This window comes from Castanea sativa, chromosome 3 (genome assembly GCF_040712315.1).
Source record: "Castanea sativa cultivar Marrone di Chiusa Pesio chromosome 3, ASM4071231v1".
In the NCBI taxonomy this organism is placed as follows: Eukaryota; Viridiplantae; Streptophyta; class Magnoliopsida; order Fagales; family Fagaceae; genus Castanea; species Castanea sativa.
Genome location: NC_134015.1, coordinates 2,446,721 through 2,469,581, shown reverse-complemented (window position 1 = coordinate 2,469,581; position 22,861 = coordinate 2,446,721). Strand labels below are relative to the sequence as shown.

The 22,861-nt window shown below is 32.3% G+C and overlaps 1 protein-coding gene and 1 pseudogene across 1 annotated transcript; both read right to left on the bottom strand.

The window, feature by feature from the left end:
* Nucleotides 1–3,407: 3,407 nt before the first annotated feature.
* LOC142627916 (putative disease resistance protein RGA4) overlaps nucleotides 3,408–22,861 on the bottom strand; it is a 32,830-nt pseudogene continuing 13,376 nt past the window's right edge.
* On the bottom strand, nucleotides 4,859–14,084 carry LOC142627891 (putative disease resistance protein RGA1). The gene is made up of 4 exons (XM_075801777.1): nucleotides 13,861–14,084; nucleotides 10,610–13,384; nucleotides 5,119–5,292; nucleotides 4,859–4,909 (listed from the first exon to the last, which is right to left on the bottom strand). The coding sequence occupies exons 1-4, from the start codon at nucleotides 13,930–13,932 to the stop codon at nucleotides 4,859–4,861; spliced, it is 3,072 nt and encodes a 1,023-aa protein (XP_075657892.1). The 5' UTR covers nucleotides 13,933–14,084.

Below are 22,861 nucleotides of genomic sequence, written 5' to 3'. Positions count from 1 at the left end.
AATCCACTTAATAATACAAAATTTACAAAAGAAAAAAAAGTAGAAATTTTTTTTACCTAGTACTTGATTTCTTGAGAGTAAAGCACCATATGAAAAGAAAGAAAGAAAAAAAGATAAAGATAACCTCAAGTGAGTAAAGTGTCAAATTTCAAACCACAGATAGACAACTTAAATTTCAACCAAATCACAGGTGGGTAAATTGTAATTTACCCTATTTTAAATTTGAATTTATTAAAAAATATATAAATCTCAATCTCATTCCAAATTATATTAAAAAGAAATTTATATTTTACATCCTATAATTTAGAAATGTAACAAGTTAAATACTATTGTTTAAAAAAAACAATTTAAACTTTAAGCATTTGAAAAGCTAACAAATTAAACCTTCAATCCATATTAAACTAAAACACAATTTCATTCCACTTAAATGAGTTAAGGTTAATTTGTGGCTTTCTTGAAACTTCAAGATTTAATTTGTTACATTTGAAACTTTCATGTCTAATTTGTTACACCCTTAAATCATAGAGTTTCAAATAAAATTTCTCTTACTTTTGGAACCAAAATAAAAGGAATTTTTTCAGTGTCCTAGCTTTCGACTCTTTTTTAACTCAATTGTCTTTGTAATTTTCCTCTTCCTAACTTGCAAAGGTCATTTGTTAACATTTTTGGCCCAATTGCAGGGCCCATTAAGTGCATTGGCTGGACTCAATCATTGAGTTGATTATTTTGTAAAGATGTTGGACTCAATTTCAATTCTTCAACTCCTCAAGAATTGTTGAACCTTACATTTTTTTTTTTTTTTGGGCCACAATTAGTGGTTTTGTTGTCTACAATGAGAACCACACATGTACCTTGTAGTCAAGTTTCTAAATGGCCCTACTTGAAGGTCCAATATACATTTCTTGTACATTGGTCTCATAGGTGATAATAGGACTCCTTAAAACAACTAGGACTCCACAGTATATTACTAAGGGTCTGTTCGGTTGGAGGGGTGAAAAAGTGGAAGGATGAAAAATATTTAGTTTTTCCTCTTGTGTGTCCAGTTGGAGGGGTGGAAAAGTGTGAGGGTGGAAAATGTAATTTATATAAATTGACTATTGTTCCCTTGTTACATAATATGTAAGAAATAGATTTATTTGTACATAATATAAAATGTTCAGGTAATGTTAAAAAAAAAAAGTTCAATAACGTTGAAGAAGAAAAAAAAACGTTCAGTAACGTTGAAAAAAAAAAAAAAAAAATAGAACCATCAAGTGGGGGCTTTTTAGTAAAAAGCCCCCATCCCAAAGTTTTCTCCCACAGTTTTCCTCCCGATTTTCCATTCTTCCTTAGTTTTCTCTCCAAACGAACAGTGGAAAATGTCTATTTTCCTCTCTTTGTTTTCCATCCTCTCTATTTTCACTCTCTCTATTTTCACTCCAAACGGACGGGGCCTAAGTAATAATTTGTTCCTGATAAACTCGGAGATAAACACTGAAACAGTAAACAAAAAATTTAGGCACAGCAAATAGAAATTCTAGTCTTTTGTTAAGAATTTGGTTTGCAAGAAGGAAGATTAAAATAGTCTATGGACTGGGTTTGGGGGCAGGTTTCTTATTCCCTTGCCAATACTTAGTAGGCTATCATACATGCTCGCTAAAACACTGCAACTTAAATAACAAAAAATGTAAACTTTAGTATGAATGCATAAAATAATACATACAAGTTAGTCTAAAAGAAACACAAAATAAATGAAAGAGATTGTGAATAACTTTTTTGATAAATCAGTAACTTTCATTAAACAAATCAAGAAGAACACACACACACACACAAATCAATGCAAAAACAAGAGCATTTATCCTAAAACAGGTAAAATGCTAGAGTAAAAACAGAGCTACTGGAGCTACTACTAAAACCAACGAGGACAAATTTTAGATGTGAATTTTGAAAATCTAAATCTTAAATTGTGAATTTTGATTTTGTTTTTTTTTTTTTTGTTGTGAAAGTGAAATTTGAAATTTTAAGTGTTAAACTGTATATATTTTTTTTAATGTTTTTAACACGCATGTCATATTTCATACTAATTGAATGTTATTTACTATTCGATCCATAAATTTATTTTTTATGCTTAATTTAGACTACAAAAACTTGAAATTTAAACAATGATTAATAACATAGCTATTAATTTTTTATTTCAAGTGGAATATAATAAGAACATGCAATCCAACGGTTATATTTTCAAAATTCCTATCTCCAAACCTACTCCAACCTCAAATGAAATAAGCTAACAGAAGCCTCAATATGAGGAATTCAGACAAGAATGAAGCAAGGTTCAAATCTCAATACAGAAAAGTTTTAACAGAACTATATATATATATATATATATATATATATATATATATATATATATATATATATATATAGGTGCTGTGAAAGCATTTATCATGTGAGTGACAGATTTCAATTGCAATCAAATCGCCAAATATAAGTTTAGGTAAGTAAAAATATTCACTAACAATGTCGTGAGTAATTGTAATATAAGTTTAGGTACATAAAAATATTCACTAACAATGTGGCGAGTAATTGTTTTTATTTTTATTTTTTGATAGGTGTGGCGAGTAATTGTTGATAGGTAAAGAAGTGATTTATTTCCAAAAAAAAAAAGGTAAAGAAGTGATTTTAATGATAACTTTTTTTTTTTGAGAACCATTTCAATGATAAATTCAATTATAAAAAATGTAAAAAATTACTTTATCTGTAGTTTACCTAATCACTAATGGTTAACCCGTTTTGATTGGATTTGAAGCAAGATAGTCAACACAGTACTAGAAGACGTTTTAATTTGGTAAGGAATATGAAATATTTTGACACCAACTAATTTTGGATGAGTTATTGTGGGATCTAGCTAATAAAAAATTTGTATAAATTGATGGGGGATTAAAAATAATACCGAAATGACAAGTGGAACTCAAAAAGGTAACTTTGTTAGCTCCATACCTTATAAAGCTAGTAAAAATTATGAGATAAATAAATAAAAATGACATGAAATTATTTCTTAACACTACTCTATACATGGTGATTTAGCACACTACCCTATACTAGTAGCAGTACTTAAGCATCATTTCAACTTGATAACTATTGGTACACAAATATTCTCACTGAATGAAGAATATGCCCTAGTCTTTGACAATGAATCCAAAAACATGCCAATGCATAGAATGGAATTATTTTCATGGAAGAAAATATCCCTCCTATGAATCTGTTACACAACTACATACTCTCGTAGACAATTCACTTATCAAGTGAAAATATGCCAATTGAAAAGAATTATATACTTAATTCATCAAGAAGTCCAAAAAAGACAAAAACTATGCCAACAAGAAAAGTAATAATTGGATAATGAGTTTGATTTGCTTTTGCAAACAATATTTCAGAAACATCACCAGCCGGTCTTTTTTGGTTCTTAGGTAAATAAACAAATATCATTTCCACAAAAGAAATGCATCAAACAACTCATAAAACCCCTATTGCTCAATGACATGCTCTAAACATTATGAGTGTCGAGATTTGACCCTTGACCTTAACAAGAAGACTGACCTTGAAGGCCTTTAATCATTCTCAAAATCAACTTGTCATGATTACAGCTTATTATTTAACACCGATCACCATAATCATCATCTACTCATGCTAACTTCTTTGGATGTCAGGTAACTGGTGGAAGAGTACTTGTGTGAATTCTGCCATAAGCTTTCCAGCAAAATGGATTCATATGTTTCTTTCCTTGGGCAGGAAAGCTATGTCACTCTCAAAAGTGTCAACATTTCTGCATGGTTTTGAATCACTGCAAGCAATGTTCATAGGTGGGCTTTTTACATCAAAAGTACCATATATGTATGAAAGTATGATCGGGGAACTTTTCAGTGAGGCAGTGGTATTGGTTTTTATAATTGGGTTTCGAACCATGTCCAATTGTCCATGTACCAAAAACGAAAAGTATAGAAGTATGATTGGCGAACTTTTTACCGAGGAGGTAGCATTGGTTCAAATAATTGGGTTTTGAACAAAGTCCTTGTGAATGTTTTGGAATGCTACTTGGATATACAAAACCTGAGCCACCTAGCCATGTTTTGATCTGAACACCATTAGTAGAGTGTTTGATGATTGAGTCCCTCACTGTGTGAAGTTCGGAATACAAGCTCGAGATTTATCTGTACCAAGACTGCCAATGCTGCACAGGTAGAAGGATCAGTCAGAAAAAGTGACTAGTCGATTTTCCGCCACTTAATTAAGCAAAAGCAGATTAAAATTTGTGCAAATTGAAACCTTTGTCTAGGCTTTTGTAACCTCTGACTTTTACTACGACAAAGAAAGACAAACAATGAAGTTTTCTAATACACTACATTCTATTAGACAACTAGAAGTGAATATAAGCTCAAGTGTGACCCCTGAGTGTTGTATGGCAGTAAGTTTTGTAGGTTCACTTTTTTATAGCTTGTAATTTGGATGCAGACTATATTTTCAACTAGGAAATTTTAGTATCAAGCAGTGAATGTACCACAAATTTGGCTGCATGTAACATTACTTATGTCCACATTATGAGAATTGTTTCCAATTGACATACAATCGTCACCTGCATAAAAGGGATATGCCCAAACAATACGAACTTTTATTATCGTAAAAACATAGGGAAGACAAGAACTAGAAATTGAGAGCTTGCGGAATAATATACCAGTGGATATGAATGAATTGTATATTTTCACATTATTTTTCTCCTCCAAGTGAATTCTACTCGTGTTGGGACTATCATCAGGTCATTATTTGCTATGCCATTCCAAATGGACATTTTGACTGATCAATCCAAAATGAAACCTGGGGCTGTTCATAAAAGTCCACTTAATTTCAAATCGGAATTAGAAGCGAAAATCATGTCCTGCATTAGTTAAAAACAGAAATGAAAGAATTTCAACAGAGCTTAATTCCAAAAAATAATCTGTAGTTACTTTTGTTTGTCTTAAAAATCCTCTATATTTGTACTATTAATATAAGATGTCAACATTGATGAGGTAATATTAGAAATTAAAATGCCTTACTTTATTAGGCCTGCCAAGAAGATTCCACCATTTCTCTCCTCTGCCATACATAAGACCAGCCCCTAGTAATGACATTCCCCTTGATACTTCTGAAGACCAACCACTCTTGCTTACTAGTTTTTGGTGATGCTGCATCAAGTCCATCTGGTGCCATAAGAGTCACTGCAATCTTCTCATTATCAAGCCCCGAAGCGAGTTTTTCATCATTAAAACAATCAACAGGCTTAAAGAAAAAAAAAATCTCACCTTATAGCCATACTGATAACACAACCTGAAAGATGAGATGGGATTCAAAAGGCCCCTTGATAATTGTACACTCTACCCCGTAGGAATATTTAGGAGGGACAAGAAGCATTGCAGGCTGTATTCTTGAATGCTTTGGAGTCATCAATAACACCATCCCCAACAGCAGCAATGGAAAGTACATTGAAAACAATATTGGTAATAGTAGAAGTACCTCTTTTACTTGAGGTTAAAGCCACATGAGGAAGGGAACATGGTTTTGATTTTCTAAATAATGCATGCAAATGCTTCTGTCATGTGGGCCTAGGAAATTTTCCCTAAATGAAAGGAACTAAGATAGCTAAAATGATAATGAAAAACACAATATTAATTACCCTAGAGGAATTCATGCTTTAGCATGGCCTTAACTGAGTATGCCTTTTCATTATAAGAATATGGATTTGAAGATATTTGGCTACATATATAACAAATTCTCTTTTAACAGAGTGGGGTCTACACACAGTACATTGAAGTACAAGCCAATTACCTTAATTTGACTATACTACAAAGGAAGATGGCATTTTGTTTCAATCTTTTTAAACCAAAACTTGGACTTTTTGCTAGCTTTTTGTCTCAAATCTCAATAATTAGTTAAGAGGTATGTATAGATGATGTAGGTGAAGCAGTACCTGTATAGATTTCTTGTACTCCTTAAACAATCAGAACTCCATGCAAAAGGGATACCATGCAGTTGCTTAGACCAATAAACCAAAAATCGGTATTACCCTTTGAGAATAGTAAATGCATGTAACATTCCTTATATCCACATTGTATTCCAATAAAATCATCACCTGTATCAAAGGTTTAAACCTAAACAGTAAGACATTTATAGAATAGGAAATACATAGGGAAGACAAGAACCAGGATTTGAGAGCTTGTGGAATATGCTAGTGGATATGAATGAATTGTATATTTTCACATTATTTCTCTCCTCCAAGTGAATTCCATTAGTGTTGTGATATCGCAGAAGCTTGAAGAAAGCACACACGGTGCTCTCTTGATGGAACAAAAACTAAACTATTAGCTTTTGGAAGTAAACCTAAAATCCACAAGTGGATTCCCTAAATCCACAAGGAGATAAACTAGAATCTACCAGAGAAAGAATTTGACAAAAAGTCTATGTTTATTGATAATAGTCTAAACTACTTTTGACGGCTACAAAACATATAAATACTAAGAAAAACGTCTAAAACCCTAATTTGCATTAATTATGTGATTAGGTGACAAAATACTAATATTTACCAAAAATGGAAAATTTGAGTTTAATGCAGAATCATAAACTACTAACCTTAAGGGTCGTCCCATAACAAGTGGGACCTTATTCTAACTTTTGAGCAAAAAGTTATTAAGGAAACAAAAATTACTATAAACGGCAAAATGTAGTTTTCGGGGCCTAAATGAAGGAATTCGCCATTTTCAGGGGTACCTCATGGCAAAGTAACCAATATTGCTTAAAATGCCGTTTTGCTTCAGCCTACCAAATTTCAAGCTATTCTGATTGCGAGGCCCATGATTTCTACTACTGCCTTTTTGCCTTGCGTGATGATTTCAAGTGTGCATGAGAGTCCAGAACGACCATAGCAGTCTATTCTACATCATGTTAGGACTATCAACAAGTTCTAAATGGACATTCTGAAAATGACCGAATCCAAAATGAAACCTGGGGCTGATCTTAACTCAACTCCCCTTACTTTCAAACCAGAACTAGAAGCAAAACTTATGGCATAAGTTAAAAACTTCAATGGAAGAACTTCTACAGAGTTTTAACTTCCAATTAAATTTCTAGCTACTTTTGTTTACATCTTAAAGCATCATCAAGATTTATTCCATTAATATAGGATGTCAACATTAATGAGGTATGATTAAAAATAAATATAAAGGCTCACTTTGTCATGCCTGCCATGAATATTCCACCATTTCTCTCATCTGCCATTTATAAGACCAACCCTGTGTAATAACATCCCTTGATACTAATGAAGATCAGACTCTCTTGCATGCTAGTTTTTGCCGACCATGGTTCAAATCCATCTGGTGCGACAAGAGTTCCATCAATCTTCTCATTATCAAGCCAAAAAGCGAGTTTTTTTAATCTCAAAATCAACCAATAGGCTTAAAGAAAAAAAAAATCTTAGCTTATAGGTATACTAATAACACAACCAGAAGGATTTTCAATAATACATGGATTCAAGTGCCTTAGCTTAGTACGCCTTTTCATTGATTTAGATCTTGTTCCCCTTCTCACAAGTATGATTTGAAGGCATTTGGCTAAATATGGAACAATGTAAACTTTAGCATGTACGAATAAAATAATACATACAAGTTAGTTTAAAAGAAACACAAAATAAATGAAAGAGATTGTGACTAACTTTTTTGATGAATCAGTAACTTTCATTAAACAAATCAAGAAGAATACAAAAACCCATGCAACAACAAGAGCATCCAGCCTAAAACAAGTGAAATGCTACAGTAAAAACAGAGCAGCTGCTAAAAACACAAATGAAATAAGATAACAGAAGCTTCAATATGCAGATTGCAGAGAAGGAAACAACACCATCTGAGTGATAGTGAGTGAGGCTCAGTGCCTGAATGAAGCAGGGTTCAAATCTCAATACAAAACCTCAATACAAAGTTGGCTTTTAGCACGCATGCACACACACACATATATATAAACTGAAACTCACCGATTTAGAGAGAAATGAAGAGCAAAATTAGTTTAAGTGTTTGGAGACTAAAGAATGTTTGAGTGGGTAAGAGTATTTATAGATATAGAGACGTATGAGCATGATTGGTGGATTTCAGTTGAGAATCAAATTTGTTCTAACGATCTTTTGCGTTAAGAGCGCTCTGTGGTTGAGAGCTTTTGCGTGAAGGAAAACTGAGCAACAGAGGAGCCCATGTGCATGGCAGAGTCATAGTGATTCAGTTGGAGCCCACCAAGTCTGACTGAGGGAGAGCTACTTCATGGATGGAAGGGACGAAGACAGAAATGCATGTGCTTTGAACATCACTTTACGTGTTGGGATGGAGAAAGAGGCCAGTATGTATTTTACTGTACACTTTCACTTGCACTTTGCCACAACTGTGTTGTATATTAGACTCTGAGTTGCAGAGACAAAATGGCAGGTTCATGTGGCGGTGCATTGCTACACAATAAATTTTACAATTTTTTAGCACTCAGCAGGATATAATTGATGGCAACATCATTTTCATCTAGAATCACCATTATCTTCACTTTATGACATTCAAATTACTGACCAAACACCTCAACATGTGTGAAACTTGTTGTCAAATTGTTTGTGTAGTTAGACTTTCTCTTATTTGGTTTGGTCAAAGTTTTCACTTCAATTATGGTTGCATGGATGGAAGGGTTCCCCTCCTTAAGCAAAAACCAGTTGGGATGGACAAAGTAGAGGAAATTGTGACATTGGAAATTAGAATTGGTTTAGTCAAAAGGGAAAGTCTTGGTACACACTCGTTATTTCAAATTCTGCACACATTTTATTTGAAAATCGTGTTTTGAAAACATGATTTTAGTTCAAATTGTGAAATAATGTTTTCAAAATCACATTTTTTGTCAAATATTCCTAGGGTGTTGTTCCTAGACTGAAGGAGAGCAAGACATTCCTAAGGTATTATTAGGTTGAAAAAAAAATGATTGACCATGGAACAAAAAACAAATGCAGCAATAAATGAAAAAAGAAAAAGAAATAGAAACGAGAGAGTTACCTATGCAAGAAGCAACATTTATGTGCCTAGATCAAGACTGGTCCTATCTTCTCCTCTCCACTTCTTATGGTGTCCTTTTCAAAATAGCAAGTATTTATCAAATTGTGCCCTCTACCCTTGGTCGTAACATCTCACTCTTCCTTATCTTCATTGATAAGAAACACATCACTAAGACAAGAAATCTGTGTGCATCCAGAATCAAATTTGAAAGGTGAAACATCAAAGCCTGAAGATTAAGGATAGAAGGTTGCATAAGTTGTAGATTGTCAAGTACCTACCTAACCTTTCATGTGTCATACGATATGCAAGCTTTACTGCCAAAATAAAATGAACAAATTTCTTCTATAGGTCTTTCTCAAAAGTGCATCCATGCGTGAAATTTTGCTCAAGCACAAAATATACTTCCCTACATAATAGAATTTGATGTATGGTTTAAATGAGGCCAACAAAATTAAATATCTAGCATGAGGTTATTAGAGATGGACAAAACAGTAAGAAAAATCATCTCGTTACAAAAGATAAAAAAAATAATACTTGGATATACTTTGCAATAAAAGAGAACATAAGAAAAAAAAAAAAAAGGAAGCTTGGCAATGTTTTTTTTTTTTTTTTTGACAAATTTATAACTATGTTACACTAGTGAAAATTGCACAGTTCTTTATAAAATGGACAGCATTTTCTGTATCACTTAGAAAAGCAAATTAAAATGAGATGCAAGGATTGTATTAAGTTTAGACACAAGAAAAATCCTACTAAAAATTAAGTAAAATATTAATGTTAAATAACAAGGCCATATGCCAATAATAAAAATCCACAAGTAATGTTTCATTACAATTCAGTCTAGATTCTTTAAAATAAATGAAAAATCTTCCATACATTTACTCATTCTGGTAATGTTGCAAATAGTGGGCCTACTAGATTGAACCATTGCTAACAGTCTTGTTGTGAGTTTGGCCAAAATTTGATAAATTTTGAGAGTTAATGAAAATAATTAATTGATATTTCAGCCAAATGACAAAAGCAGCAGAAGAGGAAGAAAGAAGTAGGAAGAAGTTACCCTTTACTGGTTCAGACTTGCAATGCCGAATGAAGCCAAGGATTAACTTTGCTCATGCGCAATTCTTACGGTATCATCTAAATCAATAAAATGAGCAAGACCCTTAAAAAAATTAAACCGCAAATGAAATAGAAAGAGGTAGGCATTTGATTTTGAGTTGTTTACATTTAAATGCAAATGAGTGAAAATCTAGAGACACGTTCATTTGATTATTCCATCTGAAAGTCCAGCCTTGTATTTTTTAAATCATTTCTAAAAACTTATTGTGCCCATCAAGCAATTTTGGATACATCACAAGTTAATTGAATCTAAGCAAAAACAATAAACTACGCTAACTCAAATTTATAAGAATATGTTAAATTCATCAATCTAGGTTGTGAGTAATTTATTTTCATAAAAATGAGAATATTTAATTGATAGTATATATTTGCAAAATAAATGAAGAGTAAGGAGATTAAGAAGCAGAATGAGTTACCCAAGCATAATTAGACTGTTCTAGAAGATGGATGTTTGGGATGTGAGATATGGTGCGCCAGTCCTGTCCTGTCTCTCTTTGGCAACGTTTCTTGATGGTTGGACAGCCAGCGATCACCAATTTATTCAATGGAATTGTACGCAGGAAGTTCGGCAGCGACTTTAACTTTTTGCAACTGTGAATTTCCAAACATTGAAGACGTGGCATTACTGTAATGCAGTCTGCGTCTTCTTTTCCTCCAATCCCAATCCACTCTTCCCACTCCTCCAACCACACAAACTCGAGATGTTTCAAATTTGGGAATATTATGTCTTGTTTCTTGTTTTTAGATTCTATTCCCAAAAATTCAACACCCACTTTTTTCAAACTACACACATTCCATATAGTTAACCATTCAAGGAGCGGAAACTTCCCCAAAGGAGGCAAACTCATTAACTTGGCGACTGAATCGATAGAAACCGTTTTCAATTTGGTCAAGGACATCAACCAATTAGGAGACATTGTGGTGCCCTGGTACCAACGAATGTTTAACAGCTCCAAGTCTTGAGTTGGCTCTAACGCATTTAAAAATAATACATCCCTCTCCATTCTTTTATCATTGGGGTCGACTGCATTTGGAACCCAATCATCCTGCCATCCTCTATCCTTCCCTTTCTTAAAAGATAGTTTCAATTCACGAAGGTGTATCTTCTTCTTAAGTTGTGCATTCTTGGCCTCACTTATATCTACCAGGTTCCCCAACCCACGTATTTCAAAACTCCCTTGCAGGTGGTTCAAATCTTTTAATTCTCCGAGTTTACATCTTTCGCTATCCTCGTCACTTATGCTAAAACATTTTAATGTTCTAAGAGAAATCAATCTTCCAATCCCTCTTGGAATCAGAAAATTTTTTCCAACAAGATGTCTTAAGTTAATTAATTTACCTATCCCCTGAGGTAATTTTGTGAACACAGAACCAGAAGTCTGGGTAATCTCCAAATATTGTAAATTGCATAGATTACAAATGGCTTCAGGCAATACCTCATTGCACCTAAACAAAATGAGATACCTTAAATGTATTAAATTTTCCACGGTATGAGGAAGTTTCATTCTACACTCCAAGGTTAACACTCGTAAAAGTCTAAAATTTTGGAATAAATTGGATATGTTATAACCACCTTCATTAAAAAAGATGAGGGTGCGTAGATTTTTGGCACTATCAATGGACACAGGAAATTGGGTTTCTTTTGGAATTACTAATCTCAAATGGCGAGCATTATTATAATCTGATTCCGACTCTATGTCACTATTGATTATAAAGCATTCATTCTTAGTAATCAACTGTGCAAAGTCATGCACTATATCATGCATTTTGTACCCATAAATATCTTCTTGGAAGAAAGAGCGAATGACTAAATTATCAAAGTATTCTCTTCCCATGATTTCCACCTCCATATTTCCCTTTGACTCAACAAATCCATGTGCTGTCCACATATGTACCAACTCATTAACATTAAAAGCATGATCTTTCGGAAAGACAGCACAATATGAGAAACACCGTTTCAGTGGTGAGGGCAAATCAAAATAACTAAGTAACAATGGCGCAAAAAGACCTCTCTCAACATCTTCTAATTCCCACAAATTGCTATCCAAAACATTCTTCCATTCTTCTTTACTTTTCTTGAAATGCATGAGACTCCCTAAAGTTTTTGCAGCAAGGGGCAAGCCTTTACACTTCTTTGATATTTGCCTTCCAAGGACTTCTAATTGCTCACATTGCTTAGGATCCTTATCAGAAAATGCTATTTTTCTAAACACTAACCAACAATCTTCCTCAGACAATTCCTCCAACTTGATCATATTTGCACTTTCCATCATCTTCACAACTTTGCCTTTACGTGTGGTGACTAGAATTCTACTACTTTGTGAACCACAATTTTTTAGTGCATCTCTGAATGGCTTCCACAGTGCTTGGTCTTCAGTCCACACATCATCAAAGACAAGAAAAAACTTCTTTCCCCTAATTAATTCACAAATTTTTTCCAATAGACTCTGCAATTCAGTAGTGTTAAAATCACGAACTCCCAAAGCTTCAACGATAGCTTTGGCAACCCTACATTGATCAAAGGGTTCAGAAACACAAACCCAAATTCTATCTTCAAAATGATCCTTCACCTCATGATGATTAAAGGCTAGCTGGGCAAGAGTCGTTTTTCCCATACCGCCCATGCCCACCAAAGAGATGACATGGGGGCATTTTTCTTTTTCAGTACCCTTGCCCAATATGATGTTCACTAGCTCATCCTTGACCTTATCACGTCCAAGAATATCAGACATATCAACATAAGAAGTAGTTTTTGGTCTCTCAACTACTTCAATGGCCCTACTCAATTCAAACCCATACATCTCCCTCTCTTTGTTAATCTCATCTAATTTTTCATCAAGTTCTTTTATCTTATGAGCAATATCACGATGCTGAAAAAGATTAGGAACTGAGATGAGGGACCATACCTTCCTCTTCTTAGTAGTGCTAGTTTCAGCATTTTCATCTTCTTTTTGTTGTTTCTCAATCTCTTCTTTGATCATGGCAGTGTTCCACTCATCCAACACGTCGTCCATCTCGTAGGATATGCCTTTGAGCTTATCTAACCAAAGCTTCACAGCTTCCTCCTTCAGCTGCCTCTTCTCAGCATCATTGAGCACTGCCTGGATGGTACGGAATTTGGTCTCAAGCTTTTGGACTTCTTGTTTAACAGTTGCAGTCAAGATGAACTCTGAAGAAATGAAAGGACCAAGCTGCTCCACAATAGCAGAAAGTAGAGCACGAGCCATAGAATGGAAATGGGAAATTTGCTGGATATCACAAGAAGAGAAAGAAGAGTCTGTGAAAGAGTAGCTAGATGATAAATGAACCGGTTGATGATATTCAGGAGAAACCAAATCCTGTTATCAATTAAGTCCTGGTTTGACATTATTAGTCCACACTAGTCATCTATTATATCCAGCGCACCGCACAAAGTCTTTAGCTCATTTATTGAGAAATAATGACTTTAATAAGCGTGGCTCACACGCTGAAGTAAAAGAAAAGCTGAAGGAAAACGAAAGAGGCTATTCGGTCCTGGGAGTAGCTGAAGAGAAGTTCCACAGCGTGCAATTGCTCTAATCTCAGCCCTTGATATAATTTACGGCTACAGTAAATTGACCCATCAGCGATCTTTTTTTTTTTTTTTGAGCGATCCTTGTCACATTCTTTTCTCTCCATTTATATGAGCAGTCAAGGTGAACTCTGAAGAAATGAAAGGACCAAGCTGCTCCACAATAGCAGAAAGTAAAGCACGAGCCATAGTTTGGAAATGGGAAATTTGCTGTATATCACAAGAGAATAAGAGTCAGTGAAAGAGTAGGTAGATAAATGAACTGATTGATGATATTCAGGAGAAACCATATAGCAAATTCAAAAGCAGGGCCCGCTCTAATCCACTGATCTATTATATTCTCTTGAATCTCATCAATAAAGTCCAGGCCCTACGTTATCTGTTCACACTGATCTATTATGTTCTCTTTGACCTACCCACAAGCACAAAGCGAAGTGCATTTCCCCGCTTATTTACAAAGTAATCAACTTTTTAAAGTTGTAGTACTATAGTCAGAGTGTCGTGTCGACCACGATGAAAGAGTTATAAGAACATTTGAACAAAATATCTTTTTGGTTCTATGTATTTCTGGTCAATTTTTACTATGGCTTTCAATTTTGACTAAAATACCATTTTCGTTCTTACATTTTAGAACTACGTTTAATTTGATTTTTATATTTTTATAGTAGTCAATTTGATCTTTATTATTTTTAACTTATAATCAATTAAGTCTTTACTGTTAACTCTTAACAAAAAAAAATATCTACATGATAAACGTTATGCACAATTGGCAAACTTACAAAATAATAATAAAATTTTGTAATTAACATAAAAAATTGTTACATCAGCTTAAAAAAAAAAAAAACAGAAACAGAATTAATTCCTCAATATTTTTAATAAAAAATCTTGAGAGTAAATTTAATTGACTTAATTCTCCCGTGTTCATTATTTTATTTTTTTTTTTTAAATCACTTTCTTGGCAATCAATATTTAAGTCCTTTTTCTGACGTTTATCCTCAAAAAAAATCTATAATTCATTTTTTTCCATTTCTTTCTTCCACTTTTGGGGTAACCAAACACAACATACTCCTTGAAAACTCCACAAACAACCCAGAAAATCTAGTCCAGATCTGTGAATTGAAATTCAAAACAAAACCCCTCACTAATAGTAGCCACAACCCATCTCCAACCCAAAATGAAACTCATCACCAGTAGCAGCTACAACTCATCGTTCAAAGAAACCCAATCACATCTGCCTTCACCGATCCTAACAGTAGCAGTGGCAATGGACTCCAACCCAATGGTGCGACGACTGATCGGCGCGACAGAGGCTTGGTCCTCGTCGGTGGCAAGGTAGAGAGAGTGGAACAAGTGGTTCAAACTCTCCCCACCGTTTGGTTTCCGAGAAATCGTGAGAAAATGAAATATATATATATATATATATATTTTTTTTTTTTTTAAAGATTGGTCCCAACTAACCCAAATCGCTGGTAACGATGGGAGTAGCTGTTAAATTTTTTTTTTTTGGCCATTTCTAATCTGGATATTTACTTTTTTTTTTTGGATAAAATCTGGATATTTACTTGATTTGTGGTCATTATAATTTAGCTTTAGGGAGCTGTTTCTGGGTTTTACTCCTTTCAGTTTGACTTTCTGTATTTCCAAGAGAGAGAGAGAGGACTTTGGGTTTGAATAAAAATCAAACCCAGCAATTTCAATTGAAAAAAAAGAACCCACCGAACAATGGTTGTATTGATTTTTTTTTTTTTTAAATGTTTAGATTGTGTTTGGTTGCCAAGGAAGGAAAAGAAAAGAAAGTATGATTCTCATTATTTTTGCCTTTATAATTTCTTCTTCTCTTTTTTTTTTTTTTGGCGAGTGGGCCTTAGTAGGGTAAATAGTTGGCTTAGGGGTTTTTTTTTTTTTCAAAGTGTAGGTATTCAGACTCTAACTGGGGAGCACACCCAGTTGAACTTGGGACAAGCACTTTGAGATCGAGTGCCCAACCACTCAGCCAACTCACTTGGGTTTATAATTTCACATAAATGCTAATGTAGAAATTTTTTATGTTGATTAGATTTGTTTAATATTATTTTATAAGCCATGTAGGCATGAAGTATGCCAACAATGCTCTCTGTTTAATATGTAAGTATTTTTCGTTAGTAAATTAATGGCAGAGACCAAATTGATTGTAAGTTAAAAATAACAGGAACGAAATTGATTATTATCAAAATATATGGACCAAATTGACCGTGACTCTAAAATGTAAGGACCAAAATCATATTTTCGCCTTCAATTTTTTAGGCTTCCTATTCGGCCCCTAATTTTTGAAAATCATTTTTTATGATGCGAAAAAAATCAGTAGGTTGGATGCTTTGGATTAGAAAGAACTACTAGCTTTCTTGATGGCCTGAAAAAGAAAGAAAAATGATCAAAAGTGATCGGGGTCGTCGGCCAAGAACCCTTCGATGGCAAAGTTAGTTTTCTCTTAATAATTTTGAAGTTCCAACTTTTCAGGAAATGTAAAAACGTACCTTTGTCTGGTCTGAATGAGCATTTACATAGTGTCCTAGAAACATTTACTAAACTTGTAACCTCCCCTAGATTTGAGGAGGTGTGAGGGTTCAGGAATAACTTCCATAACTGTTTAAGAGTTACATTTTCCCTCATAAAGATCACTGGAAGTTATGTGTGTGATAAGGAGTTGTTGTACACACTTAGGAATTTTCCTAAGTGCCAAGACCTTGTCTAGGGGTCCTCCAGTCGAGCGTACCTTGCTTCCAAGGGAGGTCGTTCCTCTATGGACGACCTTCTTACGGACGAGGTTGATGGCTCCCTTGGACGACACGGTGCGGTTTCGTGAAACTTGACCATGCGAAGCTTGTCCAAGCATCTTCTTGCATGGACATGCTTGGACGAGCTTCTTATGGACGAGGTTCTTACAACCTTTACTTTCCTAGTCTTGTCCTGGACGACCTCCATGAACAATATTGGAGTTCGTATTTTATCATACCCATCAATTTTTAAAACCGTCATCTTACTAAATAAAAGTGCTTATGTGGCACATAGGATCCATAGTTAGCATGTTAGACGCTAACGTGGTCATTAAAAAAAATTATTTGATATTTAAAAAATGCCATTCACCATCCAAATAAATTAAAATTTATTTATTATTTTAGAAAATACTTATAATTTACCTTGGGTAACGTGAGAAGAGTTAGAATCTAATTTCCAATGTTAATTTTCGTGTTAAGAGAGAGATTGTTTAGTTTATGGCTGTATATAATGTGGGAGACTTGTTTCAAAAAATTGAAGTCTTGAATTGTTATGGAAAATTGATCATTCATGGTGTCTTAGCAAACTTCAAATAAATTTTAAAAAAACATTTTAGAATTTCAATTAGGTTGAATTTATATTGAGCCGCATCATACGTGGCCTTAGGGTCCGTTTGGCTGGAAGGATTTTAGGGATAATGGAAAGGAAATGAGAGAAATGTGGAGAGAAAATGGATTTTTTGGATGTTTGGTTGGAGAGATTTAAGGTAGGAAAACTAGTGGGACCATACTATTTTCCCCTTGGGCTCATCAAAATGTTTTCTTCCCATATTATGAAGAAAATCAGAGAAAAATGTTTGAACTAAAGCACCCATGTGCTGCAACATGTTGGGTTTTCTTGGTTTCTTCTTGGCACTTTTTTTTTTCGGTTTTGTCATTTTCTGTTACTCAACTGTTTCCTTTTTTAAAAATTTCCTTCTTTAGCCTTTTGTGATTTTCTAAACTTTTCATTCGATTTGCTTATATATATTGATGATGCAAAAAATTGTCAGTTGAGTTCTCGTCTATGTAGATGGACAAAGTGGATGGATACGTCTAAGGCAAACCTACAATAAGATATAAAATAGAGAAATATGGATTCCATGGTGTGGTGTTTGCCAAAAACCCTCCAACGATGAAGTATTTTTTTTTTTGGAGTATTTTTGGGATTAGAATTGTGTATCTTTTGGTTCTCTTCCCCTTTGGCTTTATAGCCATCTTGTCTTTAATGAGCAACGAATCTCTACATTCATTATTATTTGTAACGGTTAATACATTACAAACTTATGCTTCGATTTGTGTAACATCTTCTTTTCCGTTGCTAGGTTTGTTACTCTTTGGCATAAATGCTCGCCATAGATGCGTAATGTATCTTGGGCTCGTCCATTATGACTAACAAAGCCATTAGAGTTTGGAATCGTCACATACATACATACATATACATATATATATATATTATTTTTTGGTTGTGTTTCATCTATTTCATTTTTGTTTTTTAAGTTCATCTAGCTTTTCTTTTGTAATTTGTAACTCTCTTTTTTAGTAGAGGCATGAAAGTAAATTAAAATAAAATTACATTTTTCCCCCCTCAACTTTTCCACTCCTAAACCAAACACCATGAGAGAACTAAAAACTTTTCTATCATCTCTACATATTCTATTCTCTTACTTTTCCACCCCTCCAAGCAAATGGAACCTTAGTGATGGCCAAATTGGCTTAGCCTAAGACCTGGCCCTATCCAAGCAAACCGCAGATTTAATTTAATAATTGTTTCAATAAAACAAACATTCAAACTAAAATTTGGGGTCTTTCTCTTGTAAGGTACCTCAGGCAATGGCCTAATTGACTAAGCCAAAGCCAAAGGTTGCTTTTTCTTGTGTTTTTGTTTGAATATAGGACAAGAAAAATAAGAAGGCAGAGTACAAGCCTCAAGGTCTAGGACCTTAATCACATAACACTACATAACTCCGGTTACCATCCAGCTTGTGTTGTCCAAGCAAGCAGATCTCAGTTTCCCTTAGGTCAGACAAAGTCCTACCATTCTCCTCCTGCTCCATATGAGAGAGCTTTGGAACGAGAGAGTGTGTGAAGGTTTTGGTTGGTTGGTTAGAGAGAGTTTGTGAGAAGAAAGCTAGGTTAGGGAAAGAGAGCTTGTATTGAATGAAGGGGTAGCTACATGTTGGTCATATCATCTACACTAATATATAAAAGTAGCGAAGGGCGGAATAGTATTTTTGGCAATACATACCGTTTAGTATCTACCACACGAAGGCAATACAAGTCATGATTTTTTTATTTGCTTTCCATTGTTATCATAACATTAGGTATGTGCATCTATAAAAGAGAAAATCCTTAGGTACACTCGGAGCACAGAGAAATTGTGCTCCCTCCTCTCACAATCATGGTGGATTCTATAATGAATTTAATGAATAGACCTCACCATGAATGTGAGAGAAGGAAGAATTATTATCCGTGCTTCAAGAGTACCTAAGAATTAAAAAAGTAACAGAATTTAAGAAGTACATATAATAAAGGAATTTGATTGAAAAGAAATTTCTTTAGTGTGGTTTTGGAGTTAAATAAAATCAATATATAATTTTACTAGTAGAGTCTATAGACTGTATAATGCTTATGTATGGAAATTAGCCTAAATTGTTATCGGCTAGACTGTTGTTGTTTTATGTAAAAATGTTGTGTGAGTGAGGGGGTGCGGTGAGAGCATTTATTAGGTGGATAAATTGTAATTTACCCTATTTTAAATTTGAATTTATTAAAAAATATATAAATCTCAATCTTGTAACAAATTATAATAAATTTTAGCAATTTAATCTTAAATTTGTTTCACATATATTAATGAATCCAAACTCATTTCAAACTCAACTTTTCATTTATTTTATTTTTCTTAAAAAGAGATAACTTATCGAATTGTTAAGTTCTAAAATACTACTAGTTCACATTCAAATCTTAGAGTGACTATATTTAAGAGTAATATGTATTAATCTATAAATATTTGTTGAAGATTCTATAATTATGTAGGCAAAATACTAATTACTATCTTAAATATTTATAATCCACTTAATAATACAAAATTTACAAAAGAAAAAAAAATTTAAAAAAAATTACCTAGTACTTGATTTCTAGAAAGTAAAGTACCATACAAAAAGAAAAAAAAAAAGAAAAAAGGATAAAGATAACCTCAAGTGAGTAAAGTATCAAATTTCAAACCACAGGTAGGCATCTTAAATTTTGACTAAATCACAGGTGGGTAAATTATATTGTAATTTACCTAATTTAAATTTGAATATATTAAAAAATATATAAATCTCAATCTCGTTCCAAATTATATTAACTAGCATGTAACTCATGCTATCGCATGGGAATGGATATAATTTAATAAAACAATAGAAATAAATATATTGCATTTTATTATCTAAGTGATATTATTGGTTTTATTTTATTTTATTTACTAATCATGAGTTTAGTCATGTTTAAAAGACTTCGTTTATTCATGTTTAATAAAACTTAGCATTATGTAATTTTTTAACAAATATTTTTATCATACAAAATTCTAATGAAAGAATGCTACATAGACATATATATTCAAGATTGATTCATACACGGTACATATAGCTATGATTAAATTGCTTTATCACAAACCATTTTTAGAAAAATATTTTAATCAATTAAATGTGAGCGTACATCTCATAACAATATATAACAATAGAATAACGTGAATCCTATAAAAAAAAATTTAATCAATTAAAAATCATTAAAATTAAGAGCATAAAACTTAAAGAGAAACAAATAGGATAAGTACTAATTCCTTATAAGAAAACTTATAGTGAGCTGAGAAAACTACACAAATAATCTTTGATATTTAAAGAATAATGAGATTACAACTTCCTTTCGAAATTGGGTAGAGACTCGTGCTGATAACATGTTATGAAAAAGAAAAAAAATATGCAACATCAATGATAGGAAAACAAAACAATTTTATAATCAAACAATAAAAATTATTGACAAAAAGGAAAGAAAGTATAGGCAAATGAAAGAAAATAAACATGCAACATCAATCATAGGAAAACCACAAAATTATATAATTAAACAATAAAAAATTTACACAAAAAGGAACGACAATATAGGTAGATGAAAGAAGCAGTAATCAAACCTTAGGAATGGTTGGAATTCGTTTTGCAGAGCATAAACCAAGACCATGAAAATTGTAAAGACAAGTACAATCGGAATATTTGGAGAACCTCTTCTTATATAAGATACAAAAATACCCAAATACATGCATCATTTATACCGAGAGATTCTTTTAAAATTCCATAGCATTGATTGAAGAAAAAGGGAGCTGTATATTAAGGACCCTGAATCGGTATGGAAAAAGGGAGGTAAACCTGAAAATACGTGGATGTGGAAAAGAAAGGTGAACCTGATACGTGGGTGTGGAAAATGGAGGTGAACCTGAAGATACACGAGTGTGGAAAAAAAAAACACATCGGAATTACAACAGATGCAGGAAAATCAGACTCCAATTTTATATTTACATTGACACGTGGCACAATATAGATTAGAATTCTAATTTAGAATTGCAATTGTAGTTTCTCTCTGCATCACTTATTTTATATATATATGTATATATATATAGAATTTAGCAATTTAATCTCAAATTTGTTTCACATATATTTATTAATGAATCCAAACTCATTTCAAACTCAATTTTTTTTTTCCTTAAAAAGAGATAACTTATCAAACTGTTAAGTTCTAAAATAGTTCACATTCAAATCTTAGAGTGACTATATTTAAGAGTAATATGTATTAATCTATAAATATTTGTTGAAGATTCTATAATAATGTAGGCAAAACACTAATTACTATCTTAAATATTTATAATCCACTTAATAATACAAAATTTACAACAAAAAAAAAGCTAAATTTTTTTTTCCCTATGCTTGATTACTTGAAAGTAAAGTACCATATAAAAAAAAAAAAAGATAAGGATAACACCAGGTAGGTAAAGTGTCAAATTTCAAATCACAGATAGACAATTTAAATTTCGATCAAAACACAGGTAGGTAAATTGTAATTTACCCTATTTTAAATTTGAATTTTTAAAAAAAATTATAAATCTCAATCTCGTTCCAAATTATATTAAATTTTAGAAATTTAATCTCCAATTTTTTTCACATATATTTATTAATGAATCCAAACTCATTTCAAACTCAACTATTTATTTATTTTATTTTTCTAAAAAAGAGATAACGTATCGAATTGTTAAGTTCTAAAATACTATTAGATCACATTTAAATCTTAGAGTGACTATTTTAAGAGTAATATGTATTAATCTATAAATATTTGTTGAAGATTCTATAATTATGTATGCAAAATACTAATTATTATCTTAAATATTTATAATCTACATAATAATACAAAATTTACAAAAGAAAAAAAAAAGTGAGTTTTTTTTTTTTTTTACCTATTACTTAATTTCTTGAAAGTAACGTACCATACAAAAAAAAAAAAAGATAAAAAAAGATAAAGATGACCTTAAGTGAGTAAATGGTCAAATTTCAAATTACATGTAGGCAACTTAAATTTCGACCAAACAACAAGTAGATAAATTGTAATTTACCCTATTTTAAATTTGAATTTATTAAAAAAATATATAAATCTCAATCTTGTTCCAAATTATATTAAATTTTATCAATTTAATCTCAATTTTGTTTCAGATATAATAGTGAATCCAAATTCATTTCAAACTCAACTTTTTTATTTATTTTATTTCTTAAAAGAGAACTTATCGAACTGTTAAGTTCTAAAATACTATTAGATCACATTCAAATATTAGAATGACTATATTTAAGAGTAATATTAATTAATCTATAAATATTTCTTCAAGATTCTATAATTATGTAGGCTAAATACTAATTACTATCTTAAATATTTATAATCCACTTAATAATATAAAATTTACAAAAGAAAGAAAATTGAAATAAAAAAAATCTACCCTATACTTGATTTCTTGAATATAAAGTACCATACAAAATGAAAAAAAAAAAAAAAAAAAAAGATAACGATAACATCAGGTAGGGAAAGTGTCAAATTTCAAACCACAGGTAGACAACTTAAATTTTGACCAAACCACAAGGGGATAAATTGCAATTTACACTATTTTAAATTTGAATTTATTAAAAAATATATAAATCTCAATCTCATTCCAAATTATATTAAATTTTAGCAGTTTAATCTCAAATTTGTTTTACATATACTTATTAATGAATCCAAACTCATTTCAAACTCAACTTTTTATTTATTTTATTTTT

Bases quoted from the DNA above. Each gene is read 5' to 3' on its own strand.
- LOC142627891 (XM_075801777.1), bottom strand. From the start codon at position 13,932: ATGGCTCGTGCTTTACTTTCTGCTATTGTGGAGCAGCTTGGTCCTTTC. The intron at 13,385-13,860 runs GCTCATATAAAT...ATTGTGGAGCAG, and splicing joins CTTCAGAGTTCACCTTGACT to CTTGGTCCTTTCATTTCTTC. The intron at 4,910-5,118 runs GTATGGCAGAGG...TAACTAATGCAG, and splicing joins TTACTAGGGGCTGGTCTTAT to GACATGATTTTCGCTTCTAA.